General features: G+C 56.5%; 12 protein-coding genes across 12 annotated transcripts in view; 7 read left to right on the top strand and 5 right to left on the bottom strand.

The window, feature by feature from the left end:
- PUNSTDRAFT_119591 (Ribokinase-like protein) overlaps positions 1-216 on the bottom strand; it is a gene marked incomplete at its 5' end in the record, with an annotated part of 2383 nt that extends 2167 nt beyond the window's left edge. Inside the window, one exon of the mRNA XM_007382131.1 lies at positions 100-216. Within this exon, the coding sequence (XP_007382193.1) occupies positions 100-216 (117 nt within the window). The remainder of the gene's footprint in view (positions 1-99) is intronic.
- A 178-nt stretch (positions 217-394) lies between these two features.
- On the top strand, positions 395-1409 carry PUNSTDRAFT_64910 (4'-phosphopantetheinyl transferase; the record flags this gene model as incomplete). The annotated part of the gene is made up of 5 exons (XM_007382130.1): positions 395-442; positions 497-578; positions 630-733; positions 790-975; positions 1029-1409. 5 exons carry the CDS (start codon positions 395-397, stop codon positions 1407-1409), a joined length of 801 nt encoding a protein of 266 aa, XP_007382192.1.
- A 162-nt stretch (positions 1410-1571) lies between these two features.
- On the bottom strand, positions 1572-2277 carry PUNSTDRAFT_65547 (histone-fold-containing protein; the record flags this gene model as incomplete). Its single annotated transcript, XM_007382129.1, has 5 exons — positions 1572-1712; positions 1767-1835; positions 1884-1978; positions 2050-2115; positions 2190-2277. The coding sequence occupies 5 exons, from the start codon at positions 2275-2277 to the stop codon at positions 1572-1574; spliced, it is 459 nt and encodes a 152-aa protein (XP_007382191.1).
- A 121-nt stretch (positions 2278-2398) lies between these two features.
- PUNSTDRAFT_100384 (small nuclear ribonucleoprotein SmF) lies at positions 2399-3100 on the top strand (the record flags this gene model as incomplete). Its single annotated transcript, XM_007382128.1, has 5 exons — positions 2399-2409; positions 2475-2600; positions 2660-2724; positions 2783-2804; positions 2861-3100. Coding segments are annotated over 5 exons (245 nt in total), but the record flags the coding sequence as incomplete, so codon positions are not given.
- A 230-nt stretch (positions 3101-3330) lies between these two features.
- PUNSTDRAFT_64970 (uncharacterized protein) lies at positions 3331-4053 on the top strand (the record flags this gene model as incomplete). The annotated part of the gene is made up of 2 exons (XM_007382127.1): positions 3331-3523; positions 3851-4053. 2 exons carry the CDS (start codon positions 3331-3333, stop codon positions 4051-4053), a joined length of 396 nt encoding a protein of 131 aa, XP_007382189.1.
- A 162-nt stretch (positions 4054-4215) lies between these two features.
- PUNSTDRAFT_84925 (uncharacterized protein) lies at positions 4216-7934 on the bottom strand. The gene is made up of 3 exons (XM_007382126.1): positions 6112-7934; positions 5958-6055; positions 4216-5885 (listed from the first exon to the last, which is right to left on the bottom strand). Exon 1 carries the CDS (start codon positions 7794-7796, stop codon positions 6147-6149), a length of 1650 nt encoding a protein of 549 aa, XP_007382188.1. The 5' UTR covers positions 7797-7934; the 3' UTR covers positions 4216-5885; positions 5958-6055; positions 6112-6146.
- A 270-nt stretch (positions 7935-8204) lies between these two features.
- PUNSTDRAFT_100375 (AAA-domain-containing protein) lies at positions 8205-10245 on the top strand (the record flags this gene model as incomplete). The annotated part of the gene is made up of 6 exons (XM_007382125.1): positions 8205-8709; positions 8759-8938; positions 8992-9069; positions 9131-9417; positions 9481-9660; positions 9715-10245. The coding sequence occupies 6 exons, from the start codon at positions 8205-8207 to the stop codon at positions 10009-10011; spliced, it is 1527 nt and encodes a 508-aa protein (XP_007382187.1). The 3' UTR covers positions 10012-10245.
- Positions 10246-12146: 1901 nt separating this feature from the next.
- Positions 12147-13384, bottom strand: PUNSTDRAFT_100372 (rhomboid-domain-containing protein; the record flags this gene model as incomplete). Its single annotated transcript, XM_007382124.1, has 5 exons — positions 12147-12281; positions 12340-12560; positions 12618-12754; positions 12813-12895; positions 12965-13384. 5 exons carry the CDS (start codon positions 13382-13384, stop codon positions 12198-12200), a joined length of 945 nt encoding a protein of 314 aa, XP_007382186.1. The 3' UTR covers positions 12147-12197.
- Positions 13385-13487: 103 nt separating this feature from the next.
- Positions 13488-14195, top strand: PUNSTDRAFT_132753 (transport protein particle complex subunit; the record flags this gene model as incomplete). The annotated part of the gene is made up of 4 exons (XM_007382123.1): positions 13488-13792; positions 13848-13909; positions 13961-14046; positions 14103-14195. 4 exons carry the CDS (start codon positions 13488-13490, stop codon positions 14193-14195), a joined length of 546 nt encoding a protein of 181 aa, XP_007382185.1.
- Positions 14196-14355: 160 nt separating this feature from the next.
- Positions 14356-16272, top strand: PUNSTDRAFT_51278 (uncharacterized protein). The gene is made up of 3 exons (XM_007382122.1): positions 14356-14491; positions 14547-15054; positions 15123-16272. The coding sequence occupies exons 2-3, from the start codon at positions 14641-14643 to the stop codon at positions 16044-16046; spliced, it is 1338 nt and encodes a 445-aa protein (XP_007382184.1). The 5' UTR covers positions 14356-14491; positions 14547-14640; the 3' UTR covers positions 16047-16272.
- Positions 16273-16467: 195 nt separating this feature from the next.
- On the bottom strand, positions 16468-18347 carry PUNSTDRAFT_84913 (actin-like protein Arp4p). The gene is made up of 10 exons (XM_007382121.1): positions 18318-18347; positions 18007-18267; positions 17757-17955; positions 17601-17695; positions 17407-17531; positions 17198-17349; positions 17026-17143; positions 16793-16969; positions 16618-16737; positions 16468-16567 (listed from the first exon to the last, which is right to left on the bottom strand). Exons 1-10 carry the CDS (start codon positions 18334-18336, stop codon positions 16529-16531), a joined length of 1305 nt encoding a protein of 434 aa, XP_007382183.1. The 5' UTR covers positions 18337-18347; the 3' UTR covers positions 16468-16528.
- Positions 18348-18530: 183 nt separating this feature from the next.
- PUNSTDRAFT_100365 (ribosome biogenesis protein ERB1) lies at positions 18531-21264 on the top strand (the record flags this gene model as incomplete). Its single annotated transcript, XM_007382120.1, has 8 exons — positions 18531-18968; positions 19023-19171; positions 19231-19456; positions 19509-20161; positions 20215-20462; positions 20516-20649; positions 20707-20894; positions 20957-21264. 8 exons carry the CDS (start codon positions 18531-18533, stop codon positions 21219-21221), a joined length of 2301 nt encoding a protein of 766 aa, XP_007382182.1. The 3' UTR covers positions 21222-21264.
- Positions 21265-21334: the final 70 nt, after the last annotated feature.

The following is a 21334-nucleotide window of genomic DNA, read 5'->3' as shown; positions in this document are numbered from 1 at the left end:
CGGGGGGGGGGGGGGGGGGGGGGGGGGGGGGGGGCGAGAACTGCGTTAACAAGATGGAGGTCCCGTGGTCAACATAGTTCATGAGGGTTATCTTCTGACCTGCGGGGGGATGACCTTTCCCGTGGGACGACCTTCGCTGTCCGTGAACGAGAACGTGTCGATGATGAACATCCCTAGAGATACGAGTTCAACGGGGCTCGGAGGGTCGTTCGCCATGGCACTGTTTTCCAGAGCGTCTGTGGAGCCAGCGATGGTAGCTGCGAAGAGGGTGCTGAACCATTCAATGGACTATAACGTCCGACCCGCGGGAGGCTGTGCTGAGCTTGGGGTGTCCGATCCGCACGGACATGGGCGTACCACCGTGATTATGCGTGAATGGACTCTTGCGGGCACCATGCACATCTGGGTCGTTTCTTACGATCCCACCAGTGTTTCAGATGATGTGTGTCTTCTCACAGTTTATCGTTCTCGTGCGGTCGTAATGTATGGACAGTAGCTCTACCAACAAGCACTGGTCCTCGTCGATGAAGTATCTCAAGCTCGCATCAAGCGCTTTTATCGTCGAGAGGACGCGTGCAGTACGCTCTGCCCCTTGTTTCTACGGCCTTGGCGTCATGATCTTTGTCTAGGATGTCTGATCGGTCGTCTGCTTCCTCGGATGATGCTCAAGTCCCGAGGCTTGTACACGGACGATGTCACTTTCTCCGCTACCGAGACCGGAAAACCATACATAGTTGAGAGGCAGTTTTACAGTCATCATCGGTGCTATAGCGATGTGCTGTTTTTCAGGTAGCTCCGGGCATCACGCCTCCCATCGCATTCAATATCTCTCACGATAATGGGATCGTAGCCATGGCATACGGCGAGGGAGACCGAAGCCATGCTCCGGAATACCGAATAGGAATCGATGTCATGAAAGTCGAACTGCCCAGGAGAACCGTCCTTAAGGACTTTATAGAAAGTGTCAGCGACCAGGTACCTTGTTCTCTTCTCAGGAAAACCAGGCATTCATGTCTTGGGTTGTCTAGCTGACTCAAGCCGAACGCCATCTCCTCCGCAGCCCGGACGGAGGACTGGCTCTGAGATACTTTTTCAACATATGGACCATGAAGGAGGCGTATACGAAGGCCCTGGGATTGGGACTCGGTTTTGACTTCCGTCGTCTGGACTACGACGTGCCGAATGGCGTGCTCAAGGTCGACGGCAAAGATCCGGACGGATGGGAGTTTATGACTTTCGATTTACCCTCAGAGACCGGCGTGGCCGCGCTTCATGTTGGCGTCGTCGCACGGTTTCACGGCAAGGAGGGGAGCGTCATGAGGCACGTTGGCACGGATACCGATATTCTGCAGCGATTCGAGGCAGCTTCATTCCTTAAGAATGCATTACTAGAGCTCGGTAGAGATTAATGCAACACGACGAATCCGGGATACACACAACATGAATTCAATGGAGACCGCAAGCCAGTGAAAGGAAACCTGAGAATGGCCAGGTTTGCACCAACGCACTGTCCGCACATCGTATTCAGGGGTCAGCGGGAGACGGGAGTTCAGTTGGCGACGCTTCATACATTATGGTTGTGGTTGTTGAGCCTGCACTTGATTCGCCTGGTAATTCGCTCGACTCGCTGCGAAGAGAGCTTCTTGTTCTGCCAAGAGCTCCTCCTCGGTCTTGCCGGACCTGTCTAGCTTTGATGTTTTCTTTTCCCGATCCTGGCGTAGGCCGCGATGAACAACATCTTGTATGGGTCGGGAAACGAGACGCACCTTCTGCTGCTTCTTGTGATCGTTCAAAACACTCTTCACTTCTTGCGTGAATGATTCAAAGCCCAGGCGCTTGCATGAATGTTAGGTATTGTCAGTGCTGTAACAGTAGGGGCTCACCTGGAGGGCGGATATGATGTGGTCTGGAGCAATGGTTTTCTTTGCTTCTTGTTCACATATCTCCGTCGCCTCGGAGGAGATCAAGTGGATGAATTCTGCATGGATGGCGCAACACCGTGCAGTGGTGTGAGTGAGAAACACGCGGGCATAACGGAAGGTGCATCACCTACACAACACTCAATCACCAAATCGCGGGTTTCCTTCGCGCATGTCATGTCATCCGGTAACAGTTCTGTACCAGGCAACGCATCGGAGTATAACGCGTGAGCCGTGGCTGGAAGCAAAATGGCCGGGTATGAAACTAACCGGAGATCATCTTCGCTACAGTCGCTTTGGGAAGCGAGAGGTCGTCATCGCCAGGCACTGAGCCCATAGGGCCCTCATTATCTGACATGCTGGATAGACCGAGGGTGGATAGATAGGTAGTGTACAAGCGAAAGCACGGAAATGCTGCAGACCAAGTATGTAGTTCGGTGGCGCAGCACATCGGTTGTCGCTTGCTCTCCGTTTGACCACCATGTCCTCCGTATGTTTCGGCTCTTGTCTATCTTCTAAATCGGCGGCGAACGTGATGCGATATCTCTCTCATAGGTTACCCCCGTCAACCCCAAACCTTTCATGCAAGAGCTGACGGGCAAGCTCGTGTATGTGCGGCTAAAATGGGGGCTCGAGTACAAGGGGTTCCTTGTTAGCACGGATGGCTATATGAACCTCCAAGTGCGTTCTGTTATCTCATTACGCTCTATTTCTCTCAGATTGATCATGTTGTGGTGTAGCTCGCAAATACAGAGGAGATCCAAGATGGCGTCTCGAACGGAACCTTGGGCGAGGTCTTCATACGGTAACTGTGGTCACCGTTGCAAAGATGTACAGACTATAACCACACACTTCCGCATTAGGTGCAACAACGTGCTATATATTATAAGTCCCCGTTCTTCTTAGCGACTTGCGCTCCAGCTGATCTATTTCGTCCTTACAGGGAGGCACCCGCGGAATAGGCTCGCTGCACGACGAATCGATGTCCTTGGAGGCTTTTGGACATTCTCGCTCAAAAACGATCGAATTACTGAAGCGAGATGCTCCTGTCGTGTTGCACAACTTGAGCGATGACCTTCTGTATCTTTTGCAAGCAATAGTGTTCTCGGGCGCGAGGAGGTACAACAGACCACATATGAAAATTGCAATTCCAGTACAAGACCCCGACTTGCTGCCTCGGTGCTCCAGCTCACTCCCGCGTCCCCTTCTGAGTCACTAGTCCTGTCGTTTGAACCTGCGGGCGCTTAAATGACGCGAAGACGCGTATGTGGCTGTGTGATGGAGCGAACTTTTATCGAGTCTTGCCATAAGCTGTGCGGCTCAGTCACCTCGATATATACCAAGCCCTCCTTCGCTCCTCCCGACAGCGGTCAAAACCCACATACCGATCCAAAATCTCTCGCTCACTAATATGGGAAAATCTATCCGGAGCAAAGTAAAGCGCACATGGCGATCGAAAAAGAGGGAGGACGGCGTGTATGCGGCTACCGAAGCTGCGCGGCTCGAACGGTTGAACGCCAAGCTCGTAGCAAAGGTTGCGGAACCTGTTGTAGAACCGCTCGACGGGGATGGGGATGCAATGGAAGACGTAGATGAAGCAGGCGGTGGGATGCAAGGTTTGTCCTACCTGGATTATTCGCTCCTTGGCCTTTTGGACCACAGGGCCATTTGCCCCGAGCGCATGCAGGAATTATTGGGCTGCGCATCGCCTTGCAGCAACCCTGGGCAGAAGTGGACCAGGGTGTGCAGACGACCAAGCAATCAGCTCGTCCAAGAGCCCAGTGCCCGCGCACTTCCTCATGATGGACGCTGATGTATGCCTTGCGGTTCGCAGATTCCATGGTATTAACGACAGGGGTAGAGGCATCCGCAGGTGAAGCTTTTGCAATAGTAGATAACCACCACACGCTAACGGCCGCCCGTATCCTCAGAATCTATGCCTGTTGATTCATCTTCCGCGAAAGCCCAAGCCTCGGAACCAACAAAAATATCGACTCACGGTCCTCGTGGATCAAGGCGGGAAGAGTGGAGGAAGTCCAAAGGTCTACCCCCACGGCCTAAGTCTCGCGGAATGAACAGACAAGGCACCGTTGCTGCTGGACGCAAGGCCGGTCGGTCACATCGTCGACGGTGATTATTTTCGTTTGGACATTGTATGTTAGCGTATCCCAGTTTTGTTCGGCCAGCCTTGTATGATTCATCACAGATACCAACTTCATTTGGGTGCTGAATGCCATCATCGTACCGTTATCCCAAGGGTCGGTTGACCGCACCTTCGCGAAAGTACTTCGCGATAGTAATTTACATCGCATTGCTTTCTCAGTTTCATGGTAGGGCGTGCTATACAGGTCTATCCATGTTTTAAGCTTCCTCGTCGCCCAATTCCTCTTCAACATCCTCTTCCTCGGAACCTATGTCCTCTTCCTCTTCCTCTTCTTCCGTATCGTATTCTGCATCACTTGCATCAGCGATCTCCAGCCGCCGCTGGATTCTTCGTGGTCGAGGAATCGATGCTAGGATAGGTTCCATGGTGCAAGGCTCCAAATTCACGTATGCCCTTAACCACCTGAAACTTCCATCCCGTTCCGACTGCAGCAATTGGAGCAGTGGGGACGGAATGTGCACAGCATGCAACGGCAGGGCAGCATCATAGCGGGCGAAGACAAGATCACATAGACTTGGAGCACGTTCGCGAACAGCATTGACTTGCAGCGTCTTCAAGAAAGGCCAAGGGGCTGGTTCTTCTTCAGCGCAGGCGGAATGCGATCTCGTCATGGCCAGCAGGAGGAGGATGACGTACTCGCCATTGTCGACATCTAGAAGCTTGAAGGTGGTGACGGTAGGCAGCGCACGCACAATCTTTGCGAATGACTCTCTGTCCACGCATGGGTGGAAGAGCGCGAGGGATTCGAGTTGGGGATAACACGGGGACGTGGCAAGTCTGGTGGCAAGGGCGCGTGAACTTGCCGGGGAGAGCCCTTCGATCTGCAGTGAACGCAGTTCCGGGGCTGTGATCATGGCGATAGTGACCGAAGACACGGCGATACATATCAGCTCTCGAAGATGTGGAAGATTGACCGCCAGCGCCCCATCTTCCTCCGGAGGAGGATCGACAGGGTCGTAGCCAAGCACGAGGCGTCGCAACGATGGAGCGTTGTGCAGGAATTCGCGAAACTCCATCATCTTGGGATGCAAGTCATGGCGCGTCGACAGCAACTCCAGGTCGGTAAGGGCCGAGGTTGGAGCGAGTGCGCTCCAGGGTACGCCGATACCTTGCATCGTCATGTGCTTGAGCATCGGTGCCCCTTCGGCTGCGAACAAGCGGGTGCGGTACATGGGGAGATCGGTAGCATCGTCTTCGAGGTCGTCGTGGAAGCCCTCAACATGGCCCCGACCGCGAGCCCTGTCCATCCAACCCTTGAATCTGATATCGAGTCTCTCGAGCGCCAGAGGGCGAGCGTCCCTAAACTCCCACAGGAAGGCCGCGAATGCTGACTCGAACCCGACCTGCACCGTCAAGCTCCTCAACCGCGCCGTGTGTGGAAGGATGGTCTTCGTGCACCTGAGCATCTCGTCGTCGGGATCCACGAAAAGACTGGGAGCCTTAAGCTCGATGGTGACATCCAATAGATGCTGACGAGATCGGGAAAAGCAGGCAGAAGGGAGGGAGAGAGGTACGACGCCGCCAGGGCGAGAGGCGAGCACACAACGCGACCAGAGCCTCGACTCAGAGAGAGCAACGGCTCGCCAGTAGGTGCAGATGTGCGATGCGAGGACCAGGAACGGAAGTTTGCCGTCGATAGGATGTGACAGAGGTTCATCTTGGCCGGCGGCGAAGATGAGACCAACGAGTTCGGGGGGTAGGTTGTTGATGTGTGTTGCCCCGATGGACAGGAAATGTGGTTCTCTCGACTTGAGAGCGTAGCACGGTGAAACGTAGCGGTTTGTAATATCTGAGAAGATAGCCTGTAGCATAGCGGCGATTTGTTCGTTAGATGAGGTGCGTGTGGGAAACCAGCGTGGGTGTGGTGAACCGACCTCGAGCAATGCTTGTCGTTTGACGTTTGACAGGCTCATGTCGTTCCGTCACCACCTCATGTCGCCAGTAGGCATGATTATATGCTTATGCAAGGGTACTATGAGGCATATTGAGCGACTGGGGCCACGTTTAGTAATGGCGCAAAGCACTCACATAACTATGGATACAGCGGTATGCAGAAAAGTCTATCATGCACCGTACTTGCGGAACGTCCGTTGGCCCTGCCCGCGCCCCGGCTTGTCAGCCCTGTTCCTACGCAGTTTCCGCGTCCACTGGGCCCCGATATCCGTCTTGAACCCGACTCGCTGCTTCCACTCTGCCTTGGTGATTGCCCTCCGCTCCACGACCTCCCTCACTCCGGTCAGTCCCTCTATCGCCTCCCACTGGCTCCGTCCAGGTGCAGCGACGCGAGGCATCCAGATGTCCTTGCCCTTCCACACCCGCCGGCCAAGACGCTCTTTGATCCGCTGCGTCGTACGCGCGATGACAAACTCAAGCCGTTCCTCGAGCTCAGCGAGGCGGGACAGCTCTTTGTCGAGAATGCGGATATGGAGATCCAGATCGAAGGTTTTGATAGGTTCGGAGAGACTCAGGTCTTGTGGACTGGATGACGAGCTCGGTGGCTCGGTGGGGCGTGGAGAGTGCGCCGGGACTTCCAACGGGGTGGTTTCACCTCCCTCTGCATCTTGCGACTCGGATATCGAAGCCCTCTTCGCCTCCTCTTCATCCCGCACGCGCCGATAGAACTCCAGATTTCGTCTTTTCCTCTTTGCCGCCCGATGGCAAACCTTGAGACACTGTCTGAGCAACGGCAAATCCTTGTCCCTGTTTGCCAGGTGCATCACGCTTAGGACGGGTTGATAGGTGATCGACAATCTCGGCGCCACAATTTCGGAATAGGGTATGCCGCGAATGATATCTCCTCTCAGGCGCCGGTCCACGTCCTCGGAGAGGACAAGGTTCTCCCACAGATAATGCCGAGCGAGCACGGTATGCCTTGCCTGGGCGAGATGTCGTATGAGGAACGAGTAAGTGGTCGTGTTAGGCTCCGCGCTGGGCAAAGGTCTGGACTGAGGAGGTTCGGGAGGTGCAGAAGATCCCTCACCCCAGTCGTCGTCCTCTTCGTCAAAGGAACGCGAGACGAACCGGGCGTACTCGGGAGGGAGCGGTTTAGTGAGAACCTCGAACGCTTGGACAAGCCGAGAGACGTTGCCCGATCGGCCAAGGAAGTCGATGGTGGTGTTCAGAGCGGACGTAGAGAAGGGTTGCAGCATGGCCTTGTTGCTCGTGAAGAAATCTGGTGTACTGGAGGAAGGAGCGGGCACGTTAGGCGGGAAGGAGGTGCGCGGGAGGGAGCTCATGACTTCTAGCGGGAGACGGTCAGGCCAGGCGAGGTCTATTCCGTAGCCCATCTTCAGCAGCCAGTCCAAGCCCTCATCGTCCATGGTCTCCTTGAAGATGCGGAAAGCGAGGTCCAAGGTAACGGAGGAAAGCGGCATCCGGCGATTCCACATTTCGTGTAGGATTTGGAGGCACAGATCGCTCGTCTCCTTCTGCAAGCGTTCCACCACGGTTTTCCGCGCGGGCAGCGTCAGTCGGTGGGCGATGGCCTGCAGGCACAAGGTGTACGTGCGGATGGTGGGGTCGACGCCGCTGCGCTTCATCTCCTGCAGCACCCGCACCGCACCGAGGTGGTGTCCTACCGCGGCGAACTGCTCAAGCACGAAGTTGTAGTCGCTCTTCGACGGCTGCTCGCCGGACATGCGGATGTTGCGGATGACGGTCTGCAGCCGCGACTCGTAGAGATGGGGGGTAGCGGGGAAGTTGTCCTTGGCCATGCGGCGCGCGGACGCAAAGCGCAGCTTCTGAGCGGGGGGTACGCATTTGCGGAGGACCTCGCGGTGGACGTCGAGGGGGAGGTCGGGGAGGTCGGAGACGGAAAGGTAGTCTAGGTAGGAGCCCCAGGTGTGGGTGGGCCACGGGTTGCGGCGGTCGAGGGAGTCGCGGAGGGAGCCGAGCTTGAGCTGCTGGATGCGCTGGCGGGCGACGGTGTCTGGGCCTGCGCCGTGCGTGTGCAGCCCGCGCTGGAGCGTCCGTCCGAGCATGGCATAGCACGCCGCCAGCGATGACGGGGAAAATAACGGGTGCGCTCCCACGTGACGGCGTCCCAAATCATGCATCGCCACCGCCTGCACGCGTCCCATGCGCGTCCGCGACACCGCGACTGCCGCCACCCTGCCTTCGCCATGGACAAGATCGCCGTGCACGTCGAAGTCCGCGTGGCGCCGACCTCTACCAGACTCGACACGATTAGGAGACTCGTTGAAGAGCTTCTGCTATCTTCCTTCGATGAACTCACTTGCCCGAAGGTGCTCCCTCGGTCGCTGTGGGACGAGCAGCCCGTCCTGGCTTCGTGCGTCGAGCACCTGGCAACCTCCGAGCTGTCCCAATCGTCCATCCTGGACTCTTTTCTGGTTTTCTCCGAATCCTACGTTCACACGGTATCCATACCCATAGACCGCTGCGAGCTGGACATCCACGTCTATCAGGCCTTCGAAGATGACGTCTTCGAGGAAACCATTTCTGCCGATGAGAACGTCGATTCGAACGTCAGTGCGGCGTCTGTATGCACGCTTCCCAACAAATCTTGGGAAGGCCTTTGGGACAACCTCATCTACTCGGACGATATCAAGATGAGCCTGCTGGACTACATATATGCTACGGTAGTGCTCAGCGACGCCCGTGTGGACTGTGGGTCGCGCATATACTCGGCTTACCCACCCGTTGACCGCCGGTCTAGTCAACATCGTTACGTGGAATCGTGTGGTCTTGCTGCATGGCCCGCCAGGCACGGGAAAAACCTCTCTGTGCCGAGCCCTCTCTCAGAAACTCGCCATTCGTCTATCAGACAGATACAACAACTGCCGTCTGCTCGAGATCAATTCACATTCGCTCTTCTCTCGATGGTTCTCAGAGTCAGGTGAGTTGACTATATGCGCATCCATCCCTAGTGGTGGCTGAAAGAGAGCATAGGAAAGCTCGTCCAACGTCTATTCGCGAGCGTGAACGACATGATCGATGACGAAGGCAGTTTTGTCGTTGTCCTAATTGGTATGTTCTCCGCGCAGTTCGCCGTCGATGACGACGCGCTAACGCCCCGTTTGGTACGCAGACGAAGTCGAGTCGCTCACCGCGGCCCGTGCTGGCGTCGCCGCAGGGACTGAGCCCAGCGACGCCTTGCGCGTCGTCAACGCGCTCCTCACCCAACTCGACAAGCTCCGCTACCGGCCCAACGTGCTCGTCTTGTCGACATCCAACCTCGCGAAGGCGATCGACTCGGCCTTCGTCGATCGCGCCGATGTCGTGCGTTACATCGACCTACCGCCCGCCAAGGCTGTATATGAAATCCTCCGATCTTGTCTGCTTGAGTTCGTGGCCAAGGGGGTGGTCAATCACATCGTGGGTATCGCGTTGCCTGTACGGATGGGAACAAGACCGATCACAACATTGGTTTGGTGATAGGACATACCGCCGCTCGGGCAGCGAAATCTATGGGCTGCCGACGGATCCCGCACGGTCGTCAAAGACGGCATGGCGATCGACGGTGAAAGCCTGGACTCCGATACGAAGACCTCGCCGGATCCCACCGATCGTTCATACGCCGCGGCCCGCCGACTGTTCTCCATCGCCGAGCGGTGTCGGGTATCGGTCCTCTTTACGTTGTAGTCGATCGGGTGCTGACGACGTTGTCGACAGGCACAGAAAATGTCCGGGAGAGCCCTGCGCCGTCTGCCTGTTCTGGCGTTCGCGCGCCACGCAGCGACGCACAGGTCGATCGTTCGCCCACTCGCCGCCTCAGCGGACCCGAAGAAGAAGCGCAGGAAGGCAAATGGTGCAACAGTTAACGAGAGCCCAAGGAAACGCAGCGAGGAGGACGATGAAAAGAGTAGTGGTCAGAAGGCGGCCGCGGACCGTATGGAGGCGGAGGCGCTATTAGCCGCGCTAGAAAGGGTTGTAGAGGAGCAGGGCACGGAACGGGAGAGGTTTCGGTAAGGCGCCGGGGGTGTGTGGAGGTATCCATATATTTTTCTTGGTGGGCCCTCAACGGCGCAAAACTGCTCGACGCCGTATGCTAAAATGTTCCCGAATATTCGGACATGCACCGGTTTCCAGCGGTCCACTTGTGAGCACCTCGGGCGCAAGCCAGAGTTCGGCGCTCAGCCATCAACTGCCTCTACTACGCAATGCCCCTTTACGATACAAGTCTATCATTAATTCTACCGTGACCCCGCGTTGCTAATACATGAAGATTGATGTTCTGTTTACCCATTTGTGAACACGCATGACGCGAGTGTAGGTATAGTCAGCGGACTAACCTGGACAGGGCAACTCCAGCAGACAGCATGCTGAGCTAGTAGCGACGTAATCTCAGGCGCTGTCAAACGTGATACCTCTCTGCAAGAATTTCCGGAACGAGTCGTCAATACATAGCTCTAGCATGTTGCCAGTTGCCGCGTGCCACCCGATTTTCAGATCTTCCAAGAGGCGGAGGAAGTCATCGTCGCGCTCATCAGCATCAGAAGAGTCTAGTATGATCACTCGTCGCAGCTCGGAAAGCAACACGTCGCTCGGATGTGAAGATGCAAGGAGAGGGATGACGGATTTGCAGAGAGGGACACCCCAAATCTGGAGTTCGGTTACGGCGCCGCAGGCTTTGAATAGAGGCTCAACGGGATGGTGACAACTGCTCAATATCAGAGTCTTGATGGATCCTAACTCTATCCTGCGCAGGACTTCAGCGACCGGGACATCTGCGGGGTAGTCTTGAATGTATAGATGGAGAGAAGGCGGTGCATGCAGATCATATGCTTTGAGACGCAGTGAGTGACTGCGCGAATCATAGTCTATGCATCGTAGGACTGGCATGTCACGGTGCTGCTCCAGAAAGTTCAATAACGGGTCAATGGTCCAAGGATTTGAATCAGTTGATCCGACGAGAGAGACCGATAGCGAAGCGAGGGCAGGGGCTCTAATGCACGTCAGTAGGCTGCATGTGTGCGGCCCGGGACCAGACAAGCTGATTCTGGTTAACTTGTTCATTACAGCGGTACCTTCGGATTCTGTTGGGGGGAGCGATTGATAAGATTGCAGCTCTATAACGAGAGCGTGCAAAGAGGGCATTATTTGAAGCGCCCTGAGCAGCTCAGTTCCGTGCGGGTTGGAACTGGCCGGTAGATCCTGAAGCTCGAGGTGCGTAAGGCTGCCAACAACCGAAGCGCGGAACAGCGACTCCCATCTGAACGACACTGCTCCAAGAACTAGAGTATGTAAACGAGGGGCAACAGCGCCTAAAAAGTTGTCTGGAAGAGGCATTGGTTCAGATCGAACCTCTGATATGAAGCATTCCGTGAGGAGAGGAGCAGGTGTGGAAAGGAGGTTCGCGATCCGAGAGAATTGATCGGCGCCTGCCTGTAGGTGAAGTTGTTGCGTACGACGCAAATGAAGAAGGGCGACCGTCATTTCGGCGTCAGCGAATGGGGGTGAGAACATGTCTACCCAAAATGACAGCGGCACGTCTCCGGACCTCGATAGGAACAGCTCCGTCAACCCGTCCACAGCACGAGGCACGTTGGACCAAAGATCAGGAGTAACAAGCGCGACCTCTCGCCACTTTCGGCATACTAGCATGAAAACATGTGTCCAGGGAAATTCGCGGAGATGTGGTGGTATGCAGTGGAAGAAGATCTTGCTGAGGATTTCAGGGGGAAGTACGGAAATTGGTGCCTGCCGATCACCCTGGACGGAGGGCATCCGGTTCAGATTTAGCTCAACGAGAACCTTTGTCGTGCCTGGATCGCCAACCGATGAGATGGAGCGTCGTCGTGTGAGGGACTTGGGCCAGAGGAATGCGTAAGAAAAGCAGTACGGCAGACTACAGGTAAAGATGCTCACTTTATCGCAGTCGAGACGCATAAGTAGAACAGTTGCCGATAATCTTGCAATAGCGAGCACTAAACAGTAATGAGTGATCAGAGCTCAGTGTAGAGAAGAAGCGATGCAGATCACGAAATAAGCTATAGGTAAGATTGACGCCTGAGCGCCTGAACTCTATTTTAAAATTGTGGATGCTCTCGGTCGTATATGCGCGCACCGGTGATACCCCGTAGCCGCGCCTTTTCGATCTTTATGAATGATGATAATCGAATACTGATGTCTGTACCGTAACATACATCGATCGCTCACAACCGACCTCGACGCAAGATAGCATACGCGATGCCTGCCAACAAACCTCCCACGTGTCCAGCACTGTCTGTCCTGCTGTTCTGTTCCACGCCGTGAGTCAGCGCGATCAGCTAACGCGCTCATAACGGGGATACTCACCGGATTGTTGACCATAGACCACGAATCGTAAGCCAAAAACCCGGTCACGCACAGCCACGCGGGGCACGGTATGATCCCGAAGATGAGGAACGACGCGCGGGGAAAGTTGCACGCGAAGTAGGATACGATGGAATAGATCGCGCCGCTGGCGCCCTGCGAGGGCCGGTCGCGTCCAGCCTTGGCGCTCCATGCCAAAGAGACAGCGCTGGATATGATGCCGCCTAAGGGATTCATAGACAGCATAAGGACAAGCTAACGGACGGAGAGCGAGAGCGCACCTCCGAAGTACAGGCCGATAAACCGAGCGTTGCCCAGCAGGCTAAGGACTGTGGGTGCCATGAAGAAGAAGGAGAAGCCATTTACGAAGATATGGGCCAAGTCGGAATGGGAGAAACACGAGGTGAGAGGTGTCCAACTTAACAGTATCCCGGGTTAGGTAGAGCGTGGACATACGATAAATATGGAAACCTTACATTCGCCCGCTGTTTATGTTATTCCAGGAGCTCGTAACGTTGTTCAGCATCCAGATCATGGGGCCGGTATTGCGACCTGTTTCCTGCGCGATGAATATCCCGTGAGCGACTGTGCGCGTGTGGAACCCAGCATCAGCACGACGAGGACTTACAAATTGGGCCTTGGCGTATTGCCATCCTACGAAGACCACGCCGTTGGCGGCGATGATGCTCCAGAAGATGACTTGGGACGGTATGCGGTTGAAGAACCCCGGGCCACCCGACCCGCCACCGCCACCTCGGCTGGAACGTAGTCTCTCTTCGAAGGAGGCAGGACGATAGTCTCGGTGCGTTGCACGGAGGATATAAGCCTTCCAGCTTGTAAAACTCCCAGAACCAGAAGCAGTGGACAGAGATGGGGAGAAGATGGTCCTCCGAGCGCACACACGCGAGCTGAAGAATTGTCCTGACACCACTGCCGGAGAAACCCTTGATAGAGCGCTGAATGCGTAATGCCTTTTCAGAGGCAATATTGGCGCTGGATTGGCCAGCGCCTTGCGTATCCCGAGCCGTGTGCAGAACGCGACGGTCATCGCTCAAGACAAGGAAATAATAATATCGACATGACGCGCGTGCCGTCGGCGACGCGTTGTGTCCTTTGTTCTCGTACGCGACCTGCCGGCTACTCTGTGCGCCATGTCCCACCACCTCTTCCTGCTTTCACCCTCGGATACGCCCCTCTACTCGCTTACGCATCTGTCCAAGAAGCCCGCGCAAGCCGTGTCCTCGCCGCTGTCCGCGAACCTCCCGAACTGGTCTACCTCCGCCTTTGCGGGGACCTTGACCGCGCTCTCCGGCGCGTCGAACGTGACACAGACGCAGACTCAAGGAGGGGGGTCCAGCGTGAAGATCGGCGCGGGACAGGATCGACATGTGATACAGATGATCGCGAACGCGAGCTTGGATGTGATCGAGGAGGTGGTCCGGAAAGAACCTGCGATGTGAGCTACCCTCACCGCTGTCCTGAGGCTATCGTCCTGAATCGCTGCACGGCAGGTATCTAAAGTCGGTAGATAAGTTCAATGAATGGACAGTGTCCGCGTTCGTGACACCCGGAAGTATGCGCCCGTCGATCATGGGGCCCATGCATGCTGCTTAAGGCTGGACAGATATGAAGTTCATCCTCCTGCACGAGGCGAAGAACGACGACGGGATCAAGGCGTTCTTCACCGAGGTCTGGGAGCTGTATGTCAAGGTGCGCGCGGTACCTCGGCTGCAGGGGTGGGGTGTGCGTCTGACGGCTGGCTGCAGACGATGTTGAATCCGTTCCAGACGGCGCACACGGTGATCCGGAGCCCGGTGTTCGACGCGCGGGTGCGGGCGAGTGCGCACAAGCACCTGTGAGGTCCGGGGAGGATGTTGCTGTAGCGGTACGGTAGACGTCTATTGTGTTGCAGTAGTGGTGGCCGGGGTCCCGCACCGCCCTTGCGTCCATCAAGGGCTCGCGCGCTGGCCTCGCCTGCGTCTCTCTTTCCGACCTCGAGCTTGGGGCATCTGTTCTCGTTTGTGTCTCTCCTCTTCCCTTCAGTTTAGCATACAATACCAGTTCTATTCCGCGAAAACACACAGCCCACCCTTTCCTTCTGTAACCCACCTTCAGCCCCAGCATCAGGCGACGAAAGAGAGCGAGCCGACGTCGAGTACGTCCCAGTCCACAACCGCTCCCGCACAAAGCTCATTGTGGCCCGCCAGCAGCTGTAACACCGAGTCCACCACTTTATTTTCTACTTAATCGCCCGTCTTCTCGTCCTTCCAAACCCCCCAGCCAAAGCAGCTCCCCTCCCCCACCATGGCCACCGCACAGGCATCTTCCAACCGCGCATCGCTGCTCTCCGGTCTCCGCACCGGTGGCGTGCGCTCTGCGACGAACCCAATGGCGGTTCCGCATACCGCTGCCCCGACCGGCTCGTTCAACATCCCCCGCTTCGCATCCGCCACTCATGGCCCCGGTCTCCCCCACTTCCCCGAGGAGGACGACGAGCTCGCGGATCTCGCCCAGCAGAGCCTGAACATGCACCAGGCCGGCCATGGCCGATATCCTGGTCACCAGGTCCCCATGACGGCCGCCGTCGACGGTAGCTTCCACCAGCAGCAGGGGGTCCCCGCTGGGAACCCGTTCTCGCCCGCGGCGTTCGGGAACAACAGCAACATGCAGGCACAGATGCAGATGCAGATGATGCAGATGGAGATTATGCGCCTGCAGGTGAACCCGGTTCCGCTTTCCCGCGTAGCTTTGCATCTTATCATCAACCGACTGACTTCTTCGCTTAGGCGCTTCAGGCACAGCAATACCAGGCCAAGCTTCTCGCGCAGGCCCAGCGTCAGCAGCAGCAGCAGAACCAAGGTGCCCGTCGTGCCACTGCACCATTCAACCCGCCGGCCACCGCTGGTCCCATGACCACGTCCTTTGATATGCGTTCCGCGGCGATGAACTCTCAGATGCACCGTGCGAACCACGCCGACGCGCTCCGGGCCCAACTCGGCGTCGGCGTCCCCAGCGACGACCAGGTGCCCATGACCGCCGCCCTTGGAGGACGCTTCGGGAGCCGCGCACCCACCGGCCGTACGAGCCCGGAGGACAACGGCCCAAGCCGCGTCATCAGCGGCGGCACCTCCCTCGGTGGCAGCGCTGTCGCTCCGTCCAAGTCGGATGCCGCGGTGTCCTGGCGTCGCAACAACAACTCGGTGCTCAGCGCCAACCGCAGCGCGTCCCCGAGTGTCAAGATCACACCGCCCCCCGGCGAGCGCGTGTCGCCGCCCCCAGGCCTGAAGGAGAGCGTTCCTAAGGGGCGCCCGCAGCCTCTGACGTTCAATGCCGCCGCCGCGCGCCCCGTCGCGGTCGTCGATGACGGCGCGGAGGACACTTCTTCCGCAGGCTCTTCGCCGCGCTCGGCCACGTCGTCGCCCATCACGCCCAACTCTGCCTCGCCGCCCCTCTCGCCGCGCGAAGAGGCGGCCAAGAAGCTGTACGAGGGCCTCGGGATCGGTAGACCCGTCCCGCAGGGAGCCATCGCCGTGCAGCAGCCGCAGCCCGTAGTGCAGAGGGTGGCGAGCATGCCCGTCCGCCAGCCGCTCGGCCCTCCGTCGGGTGAGCTCGGCGCTCAGAACTTTGCGACGCGCGTGCGCAAGCAGGCGGTCAGCGGCCTCGGCGCGCTGCTCGCAGCGCGGGAACGCAGGGAGGCCGAGGCGTTCTGAGTCTGCGGCGAGGAGCCCATTCAAACCCATTGAGTCCCCCCAATGCGAGGTCTGTCAACGTGTAGGAATGACGCTCGCGATGTCCTTCCCTTTTCCCCACCTTATGATTCCATATTTATTCACTCGCGGTGGACGCTACCGACGGACAGTGGTTCCTCCCTGTACTTCGTGGTAGTCTGTCGCCCGTTCTTACAACTTGTGTCTATAACCATGTTAAACACTCCTTAAAAACTTCCGGTCGTGGTGGTTTCTCTTATGTATAGGATGGGGCAGGCTGGCAGTCATGGAGACAAGGAAGGGTTCAGGCTTGTAAGTGAGCCGCACCCTCGCCTTCGTTGTACGGCCGCGGGGCGGACTGCTGTCTGTGTCGTGGCCTGTATTCTAGTAGTCGCTGAACGTAGCTCGCGTATTCTGGCACAACAAGTGAGATTCAAGCAGCGGCGGGGTACATATGGACACAAAAAAAATCAAGGTATAGGGATTTATTTGCATCGTTGCCCAACGATGGGCCTCCCGTGTTCCTGTTATTATCTCATCAGACATGTGAAAGTTACCTATGACGAAGACGAACCTGCCACTCCTCTTTGCTGATCCAGAGCTGGTGGAAGGTCCCCAAGCTCGCGAGGATGCTCCCGCCGAGCCACCCGCCGTAGCGGCGCTCAATGGGGTTTCCCGGTGCATGAATTTTGACCTAGACGGCTCGAATCGGTGCCCGCGCAGTGCAATTCGAAAAGTTTCATGCTCACGTTGGCAAAGTGGGTGGTCAGCTCGTTCGTGAGCCGCTCGTTGAACCCGGCAAACAAACTGCCTCCACCGGTGACGACGACGTTGGCGAGCAGGATCTGGCGCATGTCCGGATCGCAGTTGGCGAGAGATGAGCTCACGAGTGCCGGTATCGTCTTTGGAAGATTAGGGTTCTGGGCCTGGACAAACTCATGATCAGGCCGTCGTTTAAGAGAGCCAGGTGAAAGAAACGTACCGCCAATTGAGGAGAGTGCCTGAAGAACATTTCGCCAACGGTGAACCGTTCAGCGCCGAAGTACGTGCTGAAGCCGGTCGGGAACTCGTATTGCCTCGGTGGACGAGCGGCGGCGGCACTGGAAGAGCGCTCGTGAGTGGAGAACTGGTGCCAAGACTAGAGAATGGCTTACTGATCATTCCATCCTTGGTCCATGCATCCGGCCACGCTCTGGATCCATTCCTCGACCTCGCGGGCTTCGTACCAAGCCTTCCAACTACTCGTTGTTTGGGCTACTCTGTCCTCACGAAGGGTGAAGCGTGGCGCATTTCCAGGTTCTACGGGCTATACGCGAATAAGTACACCAAACACAGAGAAATATTCACGGCCAGGAGTCCGGACCTGCTTGTTCAAAATCAACTGGTGAGGGAAGAGCTGTATGGGCGGCCGTCCATTGGGTATGTCGGAGATGAGGATGTGCTTCGCATGCGCATGGACCAGCTGGGGTAGTGCAGAATGTTGCATGCCTATTCAGTCAGAAAGGGCTACGCCGTCAGGTCAATGAACCGCGCGATTAGCCACGACACCCTGCAGACCTTTACGGAGCACGAAGCCGTCCACCACAGGCGTCACGCTCGCTTGAGACTTGCCCACATCGACGACAAGCGCGGATCCCTTGCCGGCGGCGAACCTGGCCGAGAGGGCATGTATGAACAAGGCTGATATGAGGACTTGCTCGGGAATGCACGTACGCGTTGAGCACGCCAGTGTTGGCAATGTAGAATGCGGGCGCGGAGAACTCCTCGAATATGATCTCGGCCATGCGCTCCCGATTCTCCTGCGTGTTCCATGCGGGTTCGGTGACAAGGACGGGGTGCTCCGCAATGTCGCACCGCATGACATCCTTGAATGCGTGCGAGATGAGATGAGGGATGGGGTTGAAATCCTTGACTGGAAAATTGTTATGAATGAGAGGTCCGTTCGTGATGAAAGACGGCGCACTCAATCCATCTACAAGGGGGTTTCCGACCTCCATCCCCGGGCGCCAGACAGACGGGCCGAGCTGTCCGACAAAGATCTTGGAGAAGGTAGGGTCAGGGGCGGAGGCGGCTCCATCTCCGTTAGACATTTCGACATCGTGGTCTGTGGTCGTGGGGAGGTACCCATAGCTAGTCGGTATGATGGCCTTCGGTGCGTCGTCCCCGGCGTATCCGGCGCGAAGAGAGGACGAGCCGATGTCAAGGACTACAGCAGAGACCTCGTCTGCGGGGGTTGTTTAGCACGCTGAGAATGTGATCAAGAGATGTACTGACCACCGCCGTACTGGACCATGTTGGATCACGGATGCTGCTGCCTTTGAGGCGTTCACTTGGCCGCACGCGTCGCAAAGACGCGGGCGTGCAATGTACACGTGAGAAACACTGAATATGGCCGAGTGCCATGCCATCCTCCGAAAAAGTTGAGTGCGTGAAATATTGTTCCCGGCTGCTGTCCGGAGATCTGCAATTCCTTCAGAACTACCCACCATGGCTTCCTCGGGCACCAAATCGGAGGCACGGAAGCGGAAGCGGGTGGAGGTACCCTCCGCTGAACCCACGAAATCGCTGTTGCCGCAACATGCCGGCCTAGAGATGCTCAGCGACGAGGAAGAGGACCAGGCAGGCTCGGATTCTGATGGGAGCGTCGAGGAGTTCCCTGAACTTGTTACGGAGAGCGAAGACGAGGATGACGAAGAGGACGGGGACGATCAGGATGAAGAGGACGACGAGGACGACGAGGACGACGAGGACGATCAGGACCAGGACGACGAGGATTCCGGGACAGCAGTCTCTGAGGACGACGATGCCGACTCTCTACGCGTCTTTCCAAAATCAAAAGTAATCGTGTCCGATATAACCGGTCAACCGAAACGTATCTATCCCGACATTGAGCCAGACTACGACTCCGACTCGTCTACGGAGGATGTGAGCTGTTTTTCTCGACACGTCCTTCTATGCTGCTTCATGCATATAATGTAGGACCCCAATCGTGTCGGCAAGATACCCATGCACTGGTACGATGACATGCCGCACATTGGCTATGACATGAACGGAAAGAAAGTGTTCCGGCCAGCTCGAGGGGATGAACTAGACAAGTTCCTGGAGACGGTCGAAGACCCAACTGCTTGGTGAATATTTCCATTGCTTCTATATTTCGATATCATTAAGCTCAAGCCGATGCTTTCAGGACTTCCGCGTTTGATAAGAAAGCCCAGACGGACAAACCCTTGACTTCCGAGGAGCTGGACATCATAAGACGGCTTCAGCAGGGCGAAAACCCTGACGGAGACTACAATCCCTACGAGCCCACTGTCGAATGGTTCACAGGAAAGGGTAAAGAGGAAATAATGCCGTTATCAGCTGCCCCTGAGCCGAAGCGCAGATGGGTGCGCAGTAAATGGGAAAAACAGAAGGTATGTTGCAATGCAGCCGAAAGCGTGTATGACCGCTCAAAACCTGATTCAGATCATGAAAATCGTCCGAGCCATTCGTCAAGGACGTATTGTACCTTCGAAGCCCAAGACTGCCGACAACAAACCGCAATTCTACGCCATCTGGAACGAGACAACTGACTCCGCCGCCCCACCGCCGCTCCCCGCCCCGAAACCCAGCTTACCCACCCATGCCGAATCTTACAACCCCCCGGAGGAGTACCTACCTACCGATGCCGAGCGGGCCGAGTGGGAGAACACGGACAAGGAGGACCGCGAGCGCGATTTCCTGCCTCAGAAATATGGTGCGCTGCGTCTCGTACCCGGATACGACCGGTTCATCCAGGAGCGCTTCAACCGTCAGCTGGATCTCTACCTCGCACCACGGATACAGAGGAAGAAGCTGCAGATCGATCCGGAGAGTCTCGTGCCCAAGCTGCCCAGTCCGAACAGCTTGAAGCCCTTCCCTAACTATCGTGCCCTGCGGGTATCTCATCAGGGCGTCCGAACAAGAGCTGTCAGCGTTAGCCCCGATGGCGCGTGGGTTGTCAGTGGGGACGAAAGCGGCGTAGTGAGCCTGTTCGAGGTCATCGTTGGTCGGGAGGTCAAGCGATGGAAATTTGCAGGGAAGATCGGCGCCCTGGAGTGGTGTCCACGGACCGATGTGTCCTTCTTCGTAGTAGGCCTGTATGTGCACCCTTACACATCCTTGCCTTCTGGGAAACTGACAATCCTTTCAGAGAGGACACACTAGAGTTCGTCATACCACCAAACCTGCCAGCGGCTCTCCTGGAAACGACGAAAACACTGCTGGCACCGGCCACCTTACCGAGCGCCGGCGATACCCCGTCTCCGGTCAAGTGGACATCCACCGCGGCGTCTGTGCATACCGTCGAGAAGCCCATCTTGACTGTCCAGCTACCGGCCTCTTCAGGTGTGTGTCGACAGATTACATGGCATCGACGAGGGGACTACCTTGCCACCGTCTGTGAGTGCTGTACTTCCAATCGGCATTGCCTTGCGACTGAGGATCGCCCCCAGCAAGCACGGAACAGCAAGCAAGTGTATGGATACACCAGCTTTCGCGGAGACATTCGCAGGCGCCGTTCAAGAAGGTCCGGGGCATCGTACAAGCGGTTCTTTTCCATCCCACCAAACCAAACTTCTTCGTAGCGGTCTGTATCCCGCCTGCTTCTCCTCGGATCATGCAACTTATCAGTACTCGCACACAGACGCAGAGATACGTGCGGCTGTACAATCTCGCTGAGCAGAAATTGGTCAAGACCCTACAGCCGGGCATACGTTGGATATCCTCCATGGACGTTCACCCATCGGGAGACCATCTCATTGTAGGAGGCTACGACCGCAAGCTCTGCTGGTTTGATCTGGAGCTCAGCGAAAAGCCTTACAAGGTGCTGAGGTAAGGAAGGCTCCGCACGCACGTTGCATATCTGAAAGGAAATTCATCATTCTTGATTTCAGGTACCATTCGCGCGCCTTGCGATCCCTACACTTCCATCCGACATATCCGTTATTCGCATCTGCATCCGACGATGGCTCAATACAAGTCTTCCATGCGCGGGTATATAACGATTTGATGACAGATCCTCTCATTGTCCCTCTCAAAATTTTGCGTGGTCATGACATCAAAGAGGGGCTGGGTGTCCTACAGATAAAATGGTGTGCCCGGCAACCCTGGCTTGTGAGCGCTGGCGCGGACGGACACGTTAACGTATGGTGTCATTGAGAAGTGGGACTAGGACCTGGCTGTACTAGCTTATGATGCTCTTATTTCCCAGCTCACGGGATCGTTCGCTCCGATTGTTGTACCCGCCTAGTTCATTATTGGAACGTCACGCA

The sequence above is a fragment of the Punctularia strigosozonata genome (assembly GCF_000264995.1).
Source record: "Punctularia strigosozonata HHB-11173 SS5 unplaced genomic scaffold PUNSTscaffold_4, whole genome shotgun sequence".
Taxonomy (NCBI): domain Eukaryota; kingdom Fungi; phylum Basidiomycota; class Agaricomycetes; order Corticiales; family Punctulariaceae; genus Punctularia; species Punctularia strigosozonata.
Note: the sequence above shows the minus strand (reverse complement) of the source record. Positions and strands in the feature narration are given on the sequence as shown.